General features: G+C 36.6%; 1 protein-coding gene across 1 annotated transcript in view; it reads right to left on the bottom strand.

Annotated features, from left to right (window-relative positions):
• Positions 1–22,373, bottom strand: part of LOC123925518 (cytochrome P450 7B1) — a 172,521-nt gene that overhangs the window by 19,563 nt on the left and 130,585 nt on the right. Inside the window, exons 2-4 of the mRNA XM_045978768.1 lie at positions 11,071–11,207; positions 2,509–3,096; positions 1,804–2,010 (exon numbers count right to left, since the gene is read on the bottom strand). Of these exons, the coding sequence (XP_045834724.1) occupies positions 1,804–2,010; positions 2,509–3,096; positions 11,071–11,207 (932 nt within the window). The remainder of the gene's footprint in view (positions 1–1,803; positions 2,011–2,508; positions 3,097–11,070; positions 11,208–22,373) is intronic.

Genomic DNA, 22,373 nt, shown 5'->3' with positions numbered 1-22,373 from the left:
TAAAGGGGCCATAAATTTATGAGGGCTCCGAGCATGAAAATCTCTAGCTCTAGCTACGGACTTAAATGGACCCAAAGTGTAGCTCTGGAACTTGCCATTTCTTCTGATCAAATAACTTTAAACATTTCTGCTTCAATACCATCATTTTAAAATGATCTTTTCTTTCAACAAGATACTGAGAGTAAGAAGTTGGTGAATTTCAACTAAATTTTTAAAAGTAATAACTGTGTACAGAATACAAACACATGTTCCTTTAAGTTTATTTGCTTCACTTCCCAGTATGCATCACCTGGTTCATAAAATACAACTGAAATAACTTGAATACATGGGAAAGCAACCTTGATTTTCATAGAACTCTGAATCTTCTACCCAGAAAATACTGTGTATCCATGTGAAGGTTACTGCCCAGAATTTTATGCAAATTTTTTGGGTTTGTTCACCAATAAATCTGCAAAGAAAACCAAAATAATATTTGTATTTTAATAATGTTGGGATTATTTTCTTTCACCAAGCAAATATAAAATGTCTTTGCTAATGTATGCTAAAAAAACAAACTAGAAGATGACACATGTATCCCAACTGATTGAACAAGCTAACCACCTGTCAGGACAAGATAAGCTTCCTGCTATTGCCCCTGATAGGACTTAGCCTACACTGTGGGAACATTCTCTAGAACACATGGACCTTTCTTTTTAATGTCGCCAATAGTCAATACTATTCAAGATCTTTAAGTCCTCTGCTCCCAGAAGTTCGCATCAAAGAACCTGGGACACACTTAAAAGGTAAACAATTGAGGCCAACATAAGCTAAAATACTTGTCTACCTTATCAGAGGAGTGAAGCAACAGAGATATATAAAGACTTACTCTTACATGCATCCAAAGGGTCTTGGATTATCGTATAGTAAAGGATACACAGGAGGAAATGTCAATACAGAAGGGACAGAAAAATAACTCGTTAATATGGAATTTAAAGTAGGGAGTTAAAGTTTGCTCACATAAAGTACAAAGTGTCTCATCAAGACCAGTAAAAGAGAATGCAATCCACTGTCATCAAAAGCTCACGTTGCTGGCGTACAGGTCTATGTAGAAGTAGAAAAATGACTGAGTCCCTCCTGACCTCAAATATATTTGAAGTAGTGACAATGCATACTTCACGAGTCAGTGAATATTTTATAAAATATTGACATTTCACGTGGAGTAATTAGTAGCTGTTGCTTCTTCTTTTCTTCCCTTCTCTCCCTTTCTTTTCTACCTTCTTCCTTTTTTCCCCCCAAGTATATTCAAATCAAGAAGTTCCAGTGGAAATCACTTTTACTACATTTTTGAGAATCATACACTTCAAGCTGTATAAAACATCCTAACCTCTGCCTGAAAATGTGACACCATCTTAGGTAAGAATAAATACATTTTGTATACAAGTTGCCGTTCTGAAATACTTCCTTTTTCAATCCCCAAATACCTTTCTTGTTAAGATAGTGTAGCAGTGTTTGGAAAGCGTTAGCACACCAACAGATGCTCAGAATCAAATGACTTAATAGGCATAAACTTTTTTTTCCAAATAATTGCAAAGCTTTGGGTTAGCCTTTTGCTTACCTTGCATAGTTAATTACCTAGGCCTTAATGTTTACATGTAATGAGAGTATCTACAGTTATAAACTACATAATTTATAATTGATGTAAATGGGTGTTATTATGTCAATTAGGCAGCTGTGTCCTCCACCTCTTGGTAAACAGCTTTGAGTGATAAACTGAGTTTGCAGAGAGGTACCTTCTTTTCTTCATAACAGATAAAAATAAATTACCTAGGTAGACCAGGCTGTCCAATTGTTCTCTGGTGAGGTGGATGGGAAATCCAGACCCTTTCTTTTGACCTGTTGACTGCAGCAAATGGTCAATTTCGTCACGCAGCACCGCCATAGCTTCTGGGTGCTGGAGGAGGTAATACATCGCCCAGAACGTAGTTGGAATAGTGTTTGTCACAGAAGCCCAGAGAAAGCCTAAATGATGTGCTGGGAGAAAATAAGTGAAAAGGAAGATTAATAGCGTTTATTACACTGATTAGATTTGCAGTGTGCTAATTAAAAGATGTTAGGACACAGACCCAGCCAAGGATCAGTGCATGCTAATGAGGACCAATAGGCTTCTGAAGTCTAATTTTCTGCTTAATGAGAATAGTTTAAAATGTAATGTGCGCGTGGGGGGTGGGGAGGTGGGAGATGAGATAAGAGGAGTAAATGCAGCTTAGTTATACTCTTTCTCATTATCCCCCTTAAGTATCTTGTTTTACCACCTCAGCAGAAAAAAAAAAAAAAAAAAAAGAAAGAAAGAAAAAAGAAAGATAGGAAAAAATCAATTATCACAGAGGGTTGTTTCAGAGTAAAACATTTTATCATTAGCCAATTAGAAAGAGCATAAAAATTTTCAAGGTCACCATTTTGTCTTTTTATTTCAAAGGTCTATTGTAAATTGTTTTATTTTAGACAAGTAATCAGTCAGAAGTTTCTTACCTCCTATTTCAAAGTCCTCAAGCGTATAGTATTTCTCCAGGATATCTTGCCTCATTTGAACAACTTCTGACCATCCTTGTGTCTTAGCTAAGTGTTCTGATGTCAAGAGTTTTATAAGTTTCTTTCTAATAGATTTGACATTTCCTAGAAGCTCTATCGGTATGTCTGATATTAAATACGGGAATTTGTCATCAAATTTTAAGAAATCATCTTTTAGCTCCGTAATAAATTTTCTCCTATTGCCAGCAAGAGATTGTCCATATATGGTTGTGAACGTGACCTCAAATATTACCGAGCTACAGAATGTCAACAGGTATGCTGTGTTCCAATTTGTGGTTTTTAATAGTTGGAGTTCAAAAACTTGTTTTAAATTCTGCATCATGTTTTCTGTGAGTATATCTAAAGAAGTCCCTCGTAAAAGATGATAGCAGCCATGAAGATCATCATTCATGTCATCATTGGTTGCCAACTTTTCAATGGAAAATGCTTTCCTTAATAGTGTATTAGTAAATACTCGAAAGCTTAATTTGTGACTTTTCATTACTAACTGGTACTGAAAAGGGTCCAGGATAAATGTTATATACTTTCCTGAAAGAAATAAATGAGAACATGAGTTCAGTTGGGAGCAAAACAAACAAAATACCTGAACTTTGAAAATATTTTAATCAATATTATAAAGACCTTAATAACAAACATGTAGAGAGATACAAAGTTTAATAAAAATCCATTTTGTTCAGAGATCCCCCATATGTTTCTGTTAAAAATGGAAGATAAGTGGGAGAAACTCAAATATTCTTATGTTCTGAATGGCTTTTAAAGAGATACTGTTTTATTTTAACTAAATAACCAAATATTTAAACTATCCCTGAAATATCCTCAGAATCCCTTGACTTAAACATTTCTCATATTTTCCCTAAGAATACAAACAGAAAACAAACATCAAACAAACAAACATATCAAAGTTATTATTTACACTTTATAGAAAGCCATTTCATACGTGATATCATCTTAGCTTTGATTGGATACGATAATTTTAACTCAGACAAACGAAGATGTGGTATGAAGCAGATACTCACAAACTAATGTTTAGTGTGACACTAATACCAAATCCCAAATGCCAGCATTTTCTTTTTTATAGATGAGAAAATAGTGGTTCATGGAGATTTAGTAACACGTCCAAGGTGACCTACTGATTTGTGACTAAAACAGGATTCCAAACAAGAACCTGTCCATTTATGCATTCATCCCCCCATTCAACATTTATTGAGATTCAGGTACTTGTTTGGATCTCTTTCCTCTTAAGATAAAAAGATGTAAAGAAATAATTCTTGAAGAGGTGTGAACACAAGGTAAGGGAAGCAGAAAGTGAAATCCACTTTGGTCTGCCCAGAGTTACCTATCAGCAAGTGTTCTTTGAGGTGGTGACATTTGGTCTTTTCATAGATCAGTGTTGTCCAAACTTACCCAATTAAAAGACATAGAGTACTGGTTAAAAATACAGATTCCTGCCTGATTCTGATTCATACAGTTGAGATGTGGGACCTATGAGTCTTTATTTTTGACAGGGGCCTGAAGGGATTTAAGGTAGCACAGTGAGAAACATAGTCCTACTTTGGTAGGGCTCTCAAAACTGTCAGAACCACGGAGAGTTCCCAGCTCTCCTGGGCTCCCTCCAGAGCCTGGACAAGAAGTCACTCCCCATGCATGTTCTTTCTTTTCCTTACACAGTGCTGATTTCTTCTGACTAGAGTGCTGTTTTAAGACTCCTAATTAGAAGTATTCTGCAAACAGTATTTAATAATGGCATTTAACAAATCTTTCTTTCCCAAGAACACACATGAAGTTTAGATAATCCTACAAACTGCCATGCCTATTTATTGCCCTCTAGAAAACAATTAATAGACATGACAGTTTGTAGGACCATTCACACTTTCTTCTTCACTTTATTATTCCTCTCTGTGTGTATGCATGTATGTGAGTGCACTTTATCAGACCAACAGCGCCTTCATTGTTATTTATTGGTAACTCAAACAGCATCATAGACATTAAATTGAACATGGTACAGGATTTAGAATAAAGTTTTGAATAATTTTCAACCTAATTCTTGAAACAGTATAAATGTATTTTTGTTTTACAATTTTAAAACATAATTCAAGCTTTTAATATACATTCATGTACATGTGCTATATTTTTTCTAAAAATAAATCATATGTCTTAAATTTTATTCACCATATTTCTCCTCGATTTATTTAATAAGGTGGGCCTATCTAGGAATGAGGGTAAAACTAGAAGTGGCTATTCATTTTGGTCAGACCCCAAAGCTGCATCTATAAAGTAAACTGGATATTTTCCCCTAAGGGAGAGCAAAAAGGACTCAACTGGATTGGAGCATATTTTATGACACCTGCTTTACCATAGCATCTTAATTAAATAAAATTGCCAGCATCTGCCTGACAAATAATTGAAAAAAAAAAGAGTGAATTCTCTCATTTTGCAAAAGATATAATTTTAGGCAAAGCTATGTATTTTCACAGGTGGTGATTCATACTTTCCTCCTTTCACCAAATGAGAAGATTTTGCTAAATATCTTTAGGGTTATTTTAAATTAGCCACTAACATTCAGGGAATGTATAAAAGGTTCAGTTTGTAAAACACAATTTTTAGGGAATATTTTGAATTTTTCCTACTAATTTTCTACATTCATTAAAATCTAAGCAGAAAGATAAAATTATATTCAGCCAAGACAGCATGAGCTACTGGCCATTGGCCTACTGAAGTAAAGGCTGTGTGCATGTGAGAGTTTTTGTCCACAGTTTTTTACAATACACATACATTCTTTTCTCTCTCCCCCTCCGGGATAAGGATATGGGAAGAAACTATGAGATTCATTTCAACTAAAACAAAAGCTAAATGTGGAAAAACTGGTTCCAGTTAGCAGCCAATTATTAATATTTTTTTTAATGAGCAGTTATTGCATATAGATTCTTTTCAAAAATCATTACTGATTAGTTAAAATCAATTTATTTGTAGAAAAAATTCTCACTCTTCGCGGCTCTTTATACTCCAGGATCTCCATTTTCTCTTTCTCATTTTTATTTTAATTTCTTCAACCTCAAGGTATTGTGTTTTATTAACTATTTTTCTAAGATGTGGATTGCTTTAAAAGTAGACGTTTTGATTTTCTGGATTTTACTTTTCAAGTGGGTTTGGAAGTACTAATAACCCTGGAGATGTTAGTTGGCTTTCCAACTTTTAATCTTCAGTATAAACAATTTAAGCTAAGTTTTCCAAAATTAATATTAATTTAAACCATCTGTCCACCATCTGCTAATGTGAGATGCAAAACCAGAGTTTCTTTGTAATCTTTAATCAGACAGTTAGGAAAACACATATACATTCATAAAATGAATTTAAATTTCTTAACAAAGGAAATCTGAAAAGTTATTCTGAAGGCCATGTATTCTTGGAGAGAAATTAACTTTTGCTCCAGTGTGATTTTATGTAAATGCATACCAAGTGTCGATAGGCAAGTCGCCTAGTTTATCAAGATCACAAGGTAGAAACAATATCCACTGCCATGTTTTCAAAAGAGAAAAGAATGCTGTCAGTAGTTGATATGAAATATTGATTTAAATAATTTCAGAGTTTGCATTTGTCTAAAATAGAAATGTCAAAATGGGGCTCACTTCTGCAAAAAAAATGTAAATATATATAATAGGTAGTATTACATATAATATATAACACCTAACATATATAATCATCTTTTTGAGCAGTAAATTTGAAATGGGGTCAAAATTTTTAGTGTCTTCTTTGCCAATAATTTTATTCTCTTCCCTTTTCAGAGCTGACTGGGTCCTGAGATATTAATTCTAGCATTCCTATATAACCCACATACGATCCTTTACTAACTCAGCAGGCTTTTTACTTCTTTCCAAATTACTTCTTTTAGGAAAGTGGAGATACATGATGCAAAGTCCATCAGTCAATGCAAAAAACCGTAAATCATTCATCCTGATGTCTTATATATAAAAGTTTGACATCTGGATCATTATAAATTGAATTTTGATGTTTTCATCTCAGATATTTGGTGCCATACAGAGGCAACATCCATGGGAATTCAGAACAACTATTTGAGTATTTAGAGTTAGAAATGCCTTGTCAGCAAATATGAGATAAATTTGGATTTTTAAAGAGAATTTCCATAATTATAAGCTTTCACTTTCCATGCTTAGTCTGCTCTTCAATAGAATTTTTTAGAAGGTCAAGCTGAAAACATTTGTTGGAAAGCGGCATGTGAAACAACTTTTTATTTTATGAGGATGACCACATTACACACTCCCCCTCTTATTAGGGAGATTTCACTAGTTGTTGACAATGATGTACAGTGGTGCTTCGCTGGCGTGACATCTAGGGAAAACGACTCTGCTGCACCACCACACAAAACCAATTAGAGAACTATTTTCTGCGACAGGTCAGGAATTTACGTGGTTTCTCATGAAAAGATGTATCTTTTAATTTCTTTATTAAGATGACATCCGTGTCCCTTGAGACTTTTGGGGATGACAATCATTTGCTCATCATGCAAGAACATACACTAACGGAAATCACATTATGGGACAAGGTTGGAAGACTCTGATCCCTCGTTTCACACTTTGCAAAGGCGCTATTTTGCAAACTGATCATTAGGAGCACATGTATTAATAGATATCTTGACAGGAATCAATTCAAACTCTAGTAAGAAGCCAAAGGGAAGTGGTAGTACATATTCAACCTGTGCTGGTGTACTTGAGTTAAAAAACATGGTCATGGTCAAATTATTTAGACATCAGAAATTCAACAAGCTTCTTAGTGTCTAAGGTTAAGAGATCAAGTATCAGCAGAAATTGATTATTTTTTGAGCAGTGAATAAAATCATTCAACTCGCCACAAGTTTCTGCTTAATCAGCTTAGATTATTTTTGTATAATGTATTAAAAGGCAAAACTGAAAAATTTGCTAACTTGTTGTGTCTATTCATTAGAACATAAAGTTTAATTTTCTTTTTCTTTTTTTTTTTAAAGATTTTATTTATTTATTTGACAGACAGAGATCACAAGTAGGCAGAGAGGCAGGCAGAGAGAGAGGAGGAAGCAGGCTCCCTGCAGAGCAGAGAGCCCGATGCGGGGCTCCATCCCAGGATGCTGGGATCATGACCTGAGCTGAAGGCAGAGGCCTTAACTCACTGAGCCACCCAGGTGCCCCATAAAGCTTAATTTTCTTAAGTAAAAGTGACTTACTTTTTTTTAAAGTGACGAATAGAGTTTTGCTACTATGAAGCCAAAAGCTCACTTACAATAGAAGCCCCAGCTATGGCCTTTATTTGTATTATAGCAAGTATTTCATCAGCTCTAAGATATTGGGAATATCCTCATCAAATATTTATTGTGAAGCAATCAGTGCTGACCTCTGGTCCAAATGTTGGCAATAGAGGAACTAAAGAATAATGAAGGGAAATAGACAAGTGAATTAGCAATAAATTCACAATTTATTAAATACCATGATAGAGTGATACTGAAAGTAATGAGAGCTTGGAGAAGAGGAGTCAAACATAACCAGGGTTCTAGAAGAGATGGTCAGTGAAGCTTTTGGGAGGATGTGATATGTGACTACGGTCTCCAAAGATGAATCCATGTCAGTCACTTTTTCAGGATGACTCACAAAGAGAAGAACAGCACTCAGGAAGAAAAAAACAGCAAGAGGAAACACAGGCACAAAAGGGCATGATGTGTGAGGAGGATATTTCAAACAATTTGGTGCATTAATAGTGTATTGAGGCAAGCAGTAGCAAGAGATGAGGCTGGAGAGATAGGAGGAGCCCAGATCTTGGGGAGCTTCGTGGAGATTATACTACGATTGCTCTAAGATGTATGATTTTTTTTTTTCCCATTTCAGTTTTTCTGAAATCAGAGTGTTGGGAGAGACTTGCCAGGCAAAGGAGTAAGTTGTGAGGAAAGGGATACTGCCTGTTCATGAGAAAACTCAGCTGTGATGACAATGTCATCCAGTTGGACCATTGTTTTTTCTCTCCATTCCATTAAAATGGCGGTGCTGAAATGAAGTCGCACTATGTACTAAAGGTTGGTTCTGATACTCAACAAAGTAATTACAGTGAGAAGTATTACCTAAACTCTTTAGGAATAAAACATTAAAGTCCAAGTCTGGTTAGAGGAAGATAGTTGAGCAAAGAAAGGGGCATAAGTAAAGATGACCTAGATAAGGAATTCTCAGGTCAGTGAAAGACCCAGAAGGTGCAGCGTCAATAGAATGAAGGAATAGGGTGTTTTAAGGAGGAATGAGGGATCTGCATTGCCAAACCAAGTAGAGAGGTCTAGTCAGGTGAAGGTCCATTAATGGCCTCAGCAAGGCAGACAGCTGGTTCCAGGTAGGAGGTCTCTAGGAGGTAAGGAAGTATAGGCAGCAAATGTAGGAAACTCTCTTGAAAAATCGGGATGCAAAGGAGAAAAAAAAAAAAAGAAATGAAAGGTAACTAGAAGGAGAATATAGGAAAAACATGGTTTTAAGCTATAGGTAAGGACCCAAGAGAAAGAAAAAAAGCAAAGATATATGTGTGGGAGGAAGTAATAATGAACACCGGCCCCGTGGAGGCAGGAATTAAGGGTTATGTGGACAGGTAATAGATTTTCTTAAACATTCTTTGAAATTAGAGAAAAAGTAGTGAAGGTAGTTGTGGACACAGGGATATCTGGTAGATATGTGAGGGTCTGAGTGAGATCATACCTGATGCCTTCATTTTTCCTGAGAGGGAACGGAAGGAGAGCGAACTGTTTTGCCAAAGCCCAGTGAGAGATGGGGACCTGGAACACAACCTTTCCTGCCCTCCGACCCGCATGCTCAGCCAGAAGTCAGAAGGCAACCAAGTGCAGATACTGATGGCCACAGTAAATTCTTTGTATCTCTCCACATGTGCTCCTTTGCAATGGGACTCTCCAGCACTTCTCAGTAAGTGGTGGAGTGTCTTTCCCTACCCTTGAGTTGGGGCAGGCCTGTGATGGCTCTGACTAATAAAATGTGGTGTAAGAGAGGTTTTGTAAGAGCTTAGATTAGGCCTCAGGGGACTTCTCAACGTTTCCTCTCACCCACCCAAAACAGCAGCTGCCATGTAAGGACATCTTGAGAATGAAACATCATGTGTAAGTGACTCAGGCAAGACCGGGTGCTTTAAGGCATTAGGTTTGGGGAGGTTTGTTATGCAACAGTAGCTGATACAGCTGAGCAACATGGGCTTTAAAGTGAAGAACATTCCAAATTTTCCTTTCAGCCCTATGATGTTGGAAGGTTTAGTGATCTTGCTGCAGTTTTCTTTTTTCTTTTGCGAGCATCTTATTGAAGTTAGAAGCATAAGAAAGTTTTTAAAACTAAAAATACATCCTACAGCAGTGGTTGCTAGGGGTTCATGCTGGGGGGAAAACGGCATGAATATGTGGAACACAGATGATTTTTAGGGCAATTAAACTATTCTCTATGGTAATGAAGAATATATATCGAATGATGGATCCATAACACACATTTGTCAAAACTCAAAGAACTATACAATACTATGGACTCTAATGTAAATCAAAGACTTTTTGTTTTTTAAAGATTTTATTTGTTTATTTGATAGACAGAGAGAGAAAGAGAGACATCACAAGTAGGCAGAGAGGCAGGCAGAGAGAGAGGGGGAAGCAGGCTCCCCGCTGAGTAGAGAGCCCGATGTGGGGCTCGATCCCGGGACCTTCAGATCACGACCTGAGCTGAAGGCAGAGGCTTAACTCACTGAGGCACCCACACCCCCAAAGACTTTTAATAATGTATCAACACTGGCTCATCAACTGCAAGAGAGTATGGGATATAATAAGGAAAATTCTGATCAAGGGAAACAGGATATAGGAGAAATCTCAGATCTGATCAATTTTCTTTAAACCCAAAACTGCTCTACAAAATGAAGTCTGTTAATACGTTCTAGTTTTTTTTTTCTTTCTTTTAATCATTCTTAAAATCAGACCAAGTCAAACCAAACCAAAATCACAGGTGATGGCAGGAGAATAGGGTTCCCTAGGTACCCTCAAGATTTTATAATTCATCTTCTACTGTGAAAATCAGTGTATTCAAAAACATTGTTTTCTTTTATATTAGTCTACATACAAAATAATAACATAAATATTCCATATTTTGCCTACAGAGAACTGTAAGAACTTGGGGTGCCTGGGTTGCTCAGGTGCTAAGCATCTGGTTCAGCTCAGGTAATGATCCTGGAGTCCTGGGATCGAGTCCCGCACTGGGCTCCCTGCTCAGCGGGAAGCCTGCTTCTCCCTCTCCCACCCCCATGCTTGTATTTCCTCTCTTGCTGTCTCTTCCTCTGTCAAATTAATCAATCAATCAATCTTCAAGAAAGAAAAAAAGAAAGGATGAAAGAAAGAAAGAAAGAAAGAAAGAAAGAAAGAAAGAAAGAAAGAAAAATGTAACAACTTAAGGAACAATTGAGAACTTATGATTTATGGAAGGTACTTATAGAAGTGTTGTTTACCTCCAAGGAGAACAGTGAAAGTGTCACCATGTTGCTTTTGAAGAGTTTTCATAAAACCTAAAGGATCCTTTTGTAATTTCAGCACCTCTCCAAGGTAAGGAAGCCAGCCTTTTATTAGTGGAGGCTCACCAGGTCTCCTATAAGAAAAATAAATAAACAAGAAAAAATTAAATCCTTATTTTAACACATATGGGTTATTATTCCAGCCTAGAAGTGAATGGATGAATTACACAACTTTTTCAAGTATTTTATTTAATGATTATTATATAATCATAGACATGAATTTATTGAGCCCCACCAGTATGTGTGACTATGGGGTAGACAATTCAAATCACAGCTTCTGGTGAGCAACGTTTTTGAGAAATTGTGTCTTATAAGACCCAAATGGCTTGCTGAAATGACAGCTACACTCAGTAAACATTTTATGTATGAGAGCTCTTGCTGAGTGCTAGATGTCAGGTAGTTTACTTGCCAAAGTAAAGCGCCTTATTATCAGATGTCACTTTAGACTGGAATGGTATAATTAGAAGAGGAGCAGTTAACGATTTTGAAAAATCTTTTCTTCTGTGGAGGACAATAAAAACCTGAACATTATTTCCATGAAGTACATCTTGTTGTATTATTGCATAGTTTTTTATGCAAACTAAAAAGAAGCGGAATATTTGTTAAATTTTACAAGACAACATATGAAACATGTTCAATGAAACACTGAAATACTGTGATTTAAAAAAAAGTTTCTTTTTTTACTTATGATCTAAGCAAAATTGGACTTCAAAATTTCTTCTTCATTTATTTGGTGAGCTCAATCTGATTTAAAGTAAAAAAAAAAAAAAATCCAAAGCCATTTTATCCTAGAAGTGTTTTTTATTTTTTTTTTTATTTTTATTTTTTTTATATTTTTTTTATTTATTTGACAGAGAGAAATCACAACTAGGCAGAGAGGCAGGCAGAGAGAGAGGAGGAAGCAGGCTCCCTGCAGAGCAGAGAGCCCGACGCGGGGCTCGATCCCAGGACCCTGAGATCATGACCCGAGCCGAAGGCAGCGGCTTAATCCACTGAGCCACCCAGGCGCCCCTAGAAGTGTTTTTTAAAACAAATATTCAAGAGAATTCTGATGATTCTCTATCCCATCTGTGAAGATGACTTACACTATAGGCAATACAACCCATTTTGATTAATCACAAGATATTACTAGCTCAAGACCTAATCAAAGATCAAGATTATGGTCATACTCAACATGGACTTTTATGTGGTTAGATTGACGCTATCAAAAGCTTTTACTTTCCCACAACCCAACATGATAGAATTTAACTTAAAAAAATAAACAACAGATCTTTCAGGGGGAAAACACAAAATAAAACCAAGGTATGATAGAGATAAAGGAAATAGGTATCAAAACTCTCCTTTCTGTTTTTAGAAGACAGTTGAATTTAGAATTGAATTTAGAAGACACTGATTTACAAAATTAGTATAATTTTGTAATTATATATCAACACAAAATGTGTGTTGTTATTCAAATATATGTACTTAGAAATAGGGAGACATGGGGCGCCTGGGTGGCTCAGTGGGTAAAAGCCTCTGCCTTCGGCTCAGGTCATGATCCTAGGGTCTTGGGATCGAGCCCCACATCGGGCTCTCTGCTCAGCATGGAGCCTTCTTCCTCCTCTCTCTCTGCCTGCCTCTCTGACTACTTGTGATTTGTCTGTCAAATAAATAAATAAAATCTTTAAAAAAAAAAAGAAATAGGGAGATAGAAATATCATATAAAAATGTGTATCTTCTGCTTCTGCTTCTTCTCTGTTATTTTCTTAAATGCCAGCTTTACCAATGGAGACCTGTTTTTTTGAGAAAGATAAAAGTGTACCAAAAAGTATAGTAACAGTTAATTCTATATCCAAAGAGTAAACAAAAGACAACATATATGATAATAGAGTAGGATCTATAAGTCAGAAATTGCCATAGCATGCAGGCTCTCAATCAATGGCTTTCAAAATTTGCAAGTGATCTTGGTTCACAAAATTTCCTTTCAAAATATGCTCTTCTTTGGCCTGTTTTTACCCCGTTTTGTTTAATGTTGCTTGGATGTTGCATTGTGACAAAGATTTTGAAAGGCTTTTTGCCATATCATAATTTAATGCAACTAATTTTATTCTCTACGATCTGTCATTTGGTCAAAAGCTGTATTCTTCATGGATTTCCATGGGGGGAAAGGATGGAACTTAGAAATCCAGGGGAATATTAAGTTAATGTTCAGAGTTAGGGAAACACATTAGGAAGCCATTTTAATGTTACAAAAATGAGAGGATCATCATTCCTTACAGCTGTGTTCATTTTGGCAGCAAGGAGCTTAAAACTATGAAACACAATGTCGCAAGTGTGTATTTTCAGGAAAAAAAAAACATACTGCTAGTTCAACTTATACAGGCCATAGAAATCTATCTTCATCAGTATATTTATAAAAACTACTCAGAGAGGAAAGACATCACCATAATGATCCAGAAAGAACTCTTGGCACAATGCAAATACTGTTACTTGTCTCTCTCATGCTCTGTGACTTTGAAAATGAAATGTCTACTACCCACTGCTGCGTGAGAGGATGGGATACCTAATGTTTATTGGGAATGATCAAGTCCCAGACTTAAAAAGAACAGGTTCTGAAGCAATGGTGGGTACCTATAAAACAAAGAAAACCAAACAAAACAAAACATCCCAGAAACAAAAACAAAAATTGTGGTCTACATTCCTCCTCTCAATGCCACTCTAACAGTACACACTTTCTCAAATATCCTCTTTACTATTTAAAACGCTAGAAGGACACATCTTGTAAGTTATACAAATTAGAGCTTATGAAGGTTCTCAATGATTAAACCCAGTTCTATGCATAAACAACTATCACCACTTGCAATTTCTTCCATACAAATAGTGGGACACACCTTGACATTATGAAAAATGTCAAATATGGTCCAAATTTATCTGGAGGCAAATAATGAAGAAGAACTGAAATACACCAACTCTAGATCTCATTGGTGAATTCTTTCAAACATTTGAGGAAGAAATATTATCAATTCATTCTAATCTCTTCCAGAAAATAGAATCAGAGAAAACATTTCCTAACTCATTCTATGAGGCCAGCATTAACCTAATACTAAAGTAGACAAAAACATCACAAAAAAGGAAAATTATAGATCAATAAATGTAACACAGATGTGAAAACCCTCAAAAAAATAACAGTAACTTGAACTCAACAGTGTATAGAAGGAATTATACATTAGAAGGTGAAATTTATTCTCAGTATGTAAGTCTGCTTCAACATTCAAAAATCAATTAATGTAATTACTGTAATTCATTACCTCAAAGGGATAAAGAAGAAAAATCATCATATCAATAGATACAGAAATATCATTTGACAAAATCTAACACCTATTTATGATAAAACTCTGAGCAAACTAGGATTAGAGGAAACTTCCTCAACTGGATGAAAAACATCTACAAAAAACTTTAATGCTAACATCATACTTGATTGTGAAAAACCACTTTCCTGCTAAGATCTGGAACAAGGCAAAATGCCCCTCTCACCACTCCTATTCAACATTATACTGTAAGTCTTAGTTAATGCAATAAGACAAGAAAATGAAATAAAATGTACACAGATTGAAAAGAACTAAAACTGTTCTTGTTGCAGATGACATGATTGTCTATATAGGAAACTTCAAAGTTCAACAACAACAACAAAAAAAAACCGTTCTGCAACTCCAAAAGCAATTATAGCAAGGTAGCAGAATACAAAGCTAATACACAAAGTAAATTGCTTTCCTATTTTCCTGCAATGAATAAGTGGAATTTGAAATTTAAAAAGACAAGACCACTTAGATTGGCACCCATAAAAATGAAATACTTTGGTATACAAAATATGTACAAAATCGGCATAAGAAAAATTATAAAGCTGTGATGAAAGAAATAAAATAAAATTTAAATTAATGAGAGATATCCCATGCATATCAGTAGGGAGACTCAATATTGTCAAAATGTCAGTTCTTCTCAACTCATTTTATGGATTCAATGCCATCCTGCTCAGAATTCCAGAAAGTTATTCTGTGGACACTGACAAACTGATTCGAAAGTATATATGGGAAGGGAAAGGACCCAGAATAGCCAATATGATATTGAAGGAGAAGAACAAAGTGGGAAGACTGACACTACTCAATTTCAATACTTTATAGTAATAGTAAACAAGACAGTGTGGTACTGGTGAAAGAATAGACAAATAGGTCAGTGGAACAGAAGAGAATGTCCAAAGTAGACCAACACAAATACAGTCAACTGATGTTTGACAAAGGAGCAAAGTAATTCAACAGAGAAAGAATAGCCTTTTCAACAAATGGTGGTAGAACAACTGGGCATCCTCTTGCAAAAATACAAATATAGACACAATGCTTATACCTTTCACAATAATTAACTCAAAATAGATCAGAGACCTAATTGTAAAATGCCAAACTATAAAACTCCTAGCAGATAACATAAGAAAAATCTAGATGACCTTGGGGTTGGCAATGACTTCTTAGATACAATTTCAAAAGCACAACCCAAGAAAGAAAAAAATTAAAATTTAAAAATTATGTTCTGCAAAATACACTGTTAAGAGAATAAAACCCCATGCTTCAGACTGGGATAGAAATCTTTGCAATACACATACCTGATAAAGGACTAATAACCAACATATAAAAAGAACTCTTAAAACTCAACAATAAAAAAAACAATTAAAAATGGGCAAAAGATCTGAACAGACACCTAACCATGGTAGACATACAGATAGCAAATAAACATATGAAAAAATACCCCACAACACATATTCTCAGGGAATCACAAATTAAAACAGCAATGAGCTATCACAACACACCTATAAGAATGGCCAAACTCAAAATATTGACTGCCCCAAATGCTGACAAAAATGTGGAACAACAGAAACTCTCATTGCTGGTGGGAATGCAAAATGGTACAGCTACTTTGGAAGACAGTTTGGCAGTTTCTTATAAAACTAAACATACTCTTACCATATGACCCAGCAACTGTGATCCTTGGTGTTTACCCAAATGAGTTGAAAACTTGTGTCCACACAAAAACCTGCACACAAATATTTATAGTAACTTTATTCAGAATTGCCAAAACTTGGGAACAATCAAGATATCTTTCAATTGGCAAATGGATAAACAAACTGTGGTAAATCTGGTTGGTAGAATATTATTCAGTGATAAAAAGAAATGCACTATCATGCCACAAAAAGACATGGAAGAACCTTAACCACATATTGCAAAGTGAAAGAAGCCAATCTGAAAAGGCTACGCACTGTATAATTACAACTATATGACATTCTGGAAAAGCCAAAACTATGGAAATTATTAAAAGATCAGTAGTTGCCAGATGTTTGGGTGAGAGAGGGATGAATAGGTTGTAGCACATGGGATTTTTAGGACAGTGAAACTATTTTGTATATTACTATAATGATGCATCTATGTTACTATACATTTGTCAAAACCCACATAATGTACAACACAAAAATGATCCTTGATGTAAAAACCAAGACTTTAGTTAGTATTCATGCATTAATTTTGGCTCAACTGTAACAAACACACTATTCTGATATTAATATTTATGCAAACTACAGGGGTAGGTGGGTGGGGAGGGAGGTATACGGGAACTCTACAATTTCAATTTTTCTGTAAACCTCAAACTGCTCTATAAAATAAGGCATACCTAAACATATAATAATAAATTTGAAGCAGGAAACTGATATGAAGTTTCCATATTTTAAAAATTAAGGACATTAAAAAAAAAAGATGGGAAATTCTAAGGTATCAGTATTGGGCAGTGTGTAAACTGACAGCAACAAAGTATTTTTTAAGAGTAAAGAGTTCCAAACTGATGGTTACCAGAGGGGAGGTGGGTGGGGGGATGGGTGAAATAGCAGATGGGGATTAAGGAGTGCATTTGTCTTGATGAACATTGGGTGATGTATGGAAGTGTCAAATCACTGTAGTATACACCTGAAACTAATATTACACCATATGTTAACTAACTGTAATTTAAATAAAAATTTTAACAAAGGGTACAGGGTTCTGGAATCCAAAAAGTAAGAAAATTGCTGTGAATTATCCCCAGTCACAATAGGCACATTTCTTCCTATGATCTCCTAAGGAGCCATTGTCAACAAGTCCCAAGCATCTATTTAAGACCTTGGCAGGGCTGAGGATTTTGTACCTTCTAGCTCAGGAAGCTGGTTTTCAATGACCTGAGATTTGACCAAAGTTCGTGTCTTCCGTGGCACTGTAGGGTTTTTAGTCTATTTTGTGTATTATTTTTTTTTTTCATTTTAAAGAGAAAGTGAAAAAAATTAATAATAAAAGAAACTTGTTAGTATTTTTCTTTATTCTTTTTTTGTGTATTTAAAAAATTTAGTTTGCTAATGTTTTGTTTGCCTTTATTTTTGTCTGGCACTATGTAAATTCCATCATAAAGATCTGTTTTTCAAGTTGGCCTTGAAAGTGATTTTCTTTTGAAGGAAACTGGATCAAGTTTCTCTCCAGCTTTTCCCAGTTTCAAGCTGATGTTGGGACATGCTGCCTCCTGAGTGAGTATAACAGGCTGCCAGGTCTCTTGGCCATCTCTGCTGAGGAGGAGACCCTATTGGCAACTACCATTGGCAAGGATATATTTGCCAAGGTGAGATTGGCCCAACACATCTAGATTGGGAAAGCGATGGTCATGACAACCATTAAAGAGTTCATACCACTAACTACCCTATAAAGTCCAAATAATGAAGGGCTTGGGTCACCCAAACAATTGTGAAGTTATTTGAAGTGATGGAGACAGGAAAATTCTACCCTGTCATGGAGTATGTTAGTGGGGAAGAGCTATTCAATTACCTAGTGGATCATCACAGCAGAAAAGAGAAGGAGGCACCAGGCAAATTCCGCCAGAGTGTCTGCTGCTCAGTATTACCACCAAAAGGGTATTTTCTATAGACCTAAACACAGAAAACCAACTATTGGAAATTGACATGAACATCAACATCAAGGTCGCAAATTTTGGCTATAGTAATGAGTTCCTCTCTGGCAATAAGTTGGATATCTTGTGTGGTGGTTTTCTTATCATGCCTTGAAACTCTTTCCAGGGACAGAAGTACAATTCACGGTAGATGTATGGAGCCTAAGAGTCACCTTATATACTCTGGTCAGCAGATCCCTGCCTTTTGATGGACAGCTTAAGGAATCAGGGAAAACAGTACTGAGCAAAATATACCGTATTCACTCCTACTTGTCCATAGTGTGAAAACCTGCTCAAGACATTTCTTACCCTCAATCTCACCAAGAGGCATGTTAGAGCAGATCATGAAAATTCCACAGATGAATGTGGTTCTTGAAGATGAGTAACTAAAACCTTACATGGAGTCACTCCTTGAGTAAAAAGACCCTGGTGGACTGAGTTAATGGTGCCTACTGGCTTCCCAATGTGAAGAGTGTTGGGTAGAAGCAATGACTTGATGTGAGACTGTGAGACTGTCTGTCTTGAGTCCTTTTCCACAGACAGAGACACCATAGGCCACCATATGGCACTCACAGAGTTGGTCAATACTTACTTTTCAGAGAGCTTTGTTCACAGTGTATTTTTAAGTGAATAAAGCAGTTAAGTAACCATAGGCCAATAGCATAATACTGTCTTCCTAAAAAAAATATATGGGAGGTAATATAAACACAGAGAGAAATGTCTGGTATGCCTTAAGATGTCAATGGTCATTATTCTTGGTGGTGAGATTACGGGGGTTTGGTAACTGGTATCTTCTAATTTGCATGGCACAAACACACTTCTTTTGAAGACTATTTGTCATTTATTTTGTAGAACGTCCCTCAGTTTTCTCATGATCAGATCAAGGTGGTAACAGTTTGGGGAAGAATCTCACAGAAGCAATGTGCCCTTCTCAGTATACTGTTTTTTAAATGAAAAAAAAAATGCTTTTTTTTTTCATTTAAAAATGTTTCATAAAAAATTTTTAAATGAAAAAAAATGCTATTTTCATGTTCAAATGAAAGCCCCACACAGAAGGTACAGTCTTCAAAAAAGTAGTTGATGGCAAAAAAGTACACTCCACAAATGAATCAAAGACTGATTCTAAAAATGAGCTCTACATTCCTAATTGAGTGAGTAGAGAAACAGCCTGAGATCCCCCATAGGGACAAACAACACCCTCCCTACCCACACTTCAAAATACAGAGCAGACACTTGGGTCAGACTCTGTAACTGCACAAAATATGGACATGCAGTGCCACCTGGGATACCCTGTTACTTGCACCAGGGGCCAGGTGACATACTAATGAGGCAGGCAGAGTTGATTTCTGTGACAGCCAGGAAAGGGAGGAGTTCTCTTTACAAAATGGTGTGGCAACTAGTGGACTGTGACAACTGGGTTCCCTGATCATCTCTTCAAACTTGCACTCAAAGAAACTTTGCAGCCCAGAGCACACTGCCCCCATCTCCTCACACAACCCCAGGGCATCTCATGTCTCCAGTCAGGGAGTGGGTTAATTTTTTCTCCTTGTAGAGGATAAAGTGTATATTCTTTAGGACTCCTGATTCGCATATCGAACATAAATGATCTGCTTAATATTTGTTTACTGCAGGAATCAGAACTACTGTAATCTCTTTCCAGGATGAACAGTAATCCAACCCTGTCTAGAAAAATTACATAATTCATTACCATAAGTAATCTCTACTGTACCCTGTGCTTAACCTTCACTTTCCCCCAGTCTTATAATCTTGCAAATCCACTGATGCTGTGTGATTGGCATCTGGTGTTCATACAACCTCTGCCTCATAGAGAATAAATAAAAAATCCCTAGATAAAAATGCCACTTTTCAGTGATTCAACCCTCTGCTCTTTGGTAACTTTTGTACCACTCTAGAAAGTTCTGTTAACTTTGCAGTTCATAAAGAAAGCCTTTACTCTTGAAATGTTTTTGGCTCTATCAGGATGGCAATTGACTTATAACTTGATTTAATTTCCTGGTAGCAAAGATATCACTGTTCAAGTACTTTTTTTTTTTTTAAGATTTTATTTATTTATTTGACAGACAGAGATTTCAGGTGGGCAGAGAGGCAGGCAGAGAGAGAGAGAGGAGGAAGCAGGCTCCCTGCTGAGCAGAGAAACCGATGCGGGGCTCGATCCCAGGACCCTGGGATCATGACCTGAGCCGAAGGCAGAGGCTTTAACCCACTGAGCCACCCAGGCGCCCCTGTTCAAGTACTTTTGATCAAAGCATTAAATGTAATGGCAATGTAAAAGCAAGCAATGCTGAATGTTCACAAATTTCTCCATTATTGACATGGAATCATAGCAAAACCAATATGAACACGGCTATATTTCACACCCTGAGAGCAACTTTTCAAGCCATATTTCAGTTGAACCTTTAGCTGTCAGTTCATCTGTGCAATTGAGTGATCCGAACAAAGCTTTGTCTGTGGAATGTGCCTTGTAAACTCAATTCCATTAGCAGATTTATACTAATGCCTTGATCAAGTGAGTGATTTGTAAGGGCTTCTTTGGGTAAGAAGCCAAACCACATCCATGTAGGATTTCACTCAGAGAAGTCTATGATTGAGGTTTTTTTTTTTTTTTTTTTTTTAATCTGGGAGGAATGCCCCGGATGGCACCAGTGAAATAATGTCAAGACATATTTAAAAAACAACAACTATCACTTAAAACTTAACTGAGTCTCAAACACCCCACAATGACTGTACACTCGAAGATATTTCTTTATGAACCTGACCCTGGGTTTAGCAGGGCATGGTTCAAGCCCGCATCCATTCTCATGGGCGCTACTACAATAGTTTCCTGACTGATCTTGCCACACTGCATGGCTCAGGCTACTAGCTACCACCAGTTTGATGACTTTGGCCAATTTACTTAACCTATCTGTGCCTCTGGTTTCTCACCTGCAAAATGGATATACTGTTGTACTTTCTTCATGTAAAAATAAGCTGAAGCATGTAAAGAACTGAAGGCAGTAACTTGCATGTAGGAAGCACTCAGAATCTTAATAACTATTATTATTATACTATTATTAGCATTTTAAAAAACAATTTATTTATTATTTATTTGACAGAGAGCAATCACAAGTAGCAGAGAGGCAGGCAGAGAGAGAGATAGGGAAGAAGGCTCCCCGCTGAGCAGAGAGCCCAATGCGGAACTTGATCCCAGGACAAACATGAGATCATGACCTGAGCCGAAGGCAGTGGCTTAACCCACTGAGCCACCCAGGCATTATTAGCATTATTATTGATCTCCACATCACTTCCTGAGATCACCTAAAATACAAATCTAATCGTGGCTCTCTCCTAATTTCTCTTTCCTAAAAGTTTTTGATTGAGGACCAACTTTTTTTTTTTAATTTTTTTTCTATGTTTTTAAATTTTATTTATTTATTTATTTTTTCAGCGTAACAGTATTCATTGTTTTTGCACAACACCCAGTGCTCCATGCAATACAGGCCCTCCCTATTACCCACCACCTGGTTCCCCCAACCTCCCACCCCCGCCCCTTCAAAACCCTCAGGTTGTTTTTCAGAGTCCATAGTCTCTTATGGTTCGCCTCCCCTTCCAATTTCCCTCAACTTCCGTCTCCTCTCCATCTCCCAATGAGGACCAACTTTTTTTTTTCCATTTTATTTATTTTTTTCAGCGTAACAGTATTCATTGTTTTTGCACAACACCCAGTGCTCCATGCAAAATGTGTCCTCCCTATTACCCACCACCTGTTCCCCCAACCTCCCACCCCTGACCCTTCAAAACCCTCAGGTTGTTTTTCAGAGTCCATAGTCTCTTATGGTTCGCCTCCCCTCCCCAATGTCCATAGCCCCCTCCCCCTCTCCCAATCCCACCTCCCCCCAGCAACCCCCAGTTTGTTTTGTGAGATTAAGAGTCATTTATGGTTTGTCTCCCTCCCAATCCCATCTTGTTTCATTTATTCTTCTCCTATCCCCCTAACCCCCCATGTTGCTTCTCCATGTCCTCATATCAGGGAGATCATATGATAGTTGTCTTTCTCCGATTGACTTATTTCACTAAGCATGATACGCTCTAGTTCCATCCACGTCATCGCAAATGGCAAGATTTCATTTCTTTTGATGGCTGCATAGTATTCCATTGTGTATATATACCACTTCTTCTTTATCCATTCATCTGTTGATGGACATCTAGGTTCTTTCCATAGTTTGGCTATTGTAGACATTACTGCTATAAACATTCGGGTGCAC

The sequence above is a fragment of the Meles meles genome, chromosome 1 (assembly GCF_922984935.1).
Source record: "Meles meles chromosome 1, mMelMel3.1 paternal haplotype, whole genome shotgun sequence".
NCBI lineage: Eukaryota > Metazoa > Chordata > Mammalia > Carnivora > Mustelidae > Meles > Meles meles.
This window is presented reverse-complemented; position numbering and strand designations above follow the sequence as displayed.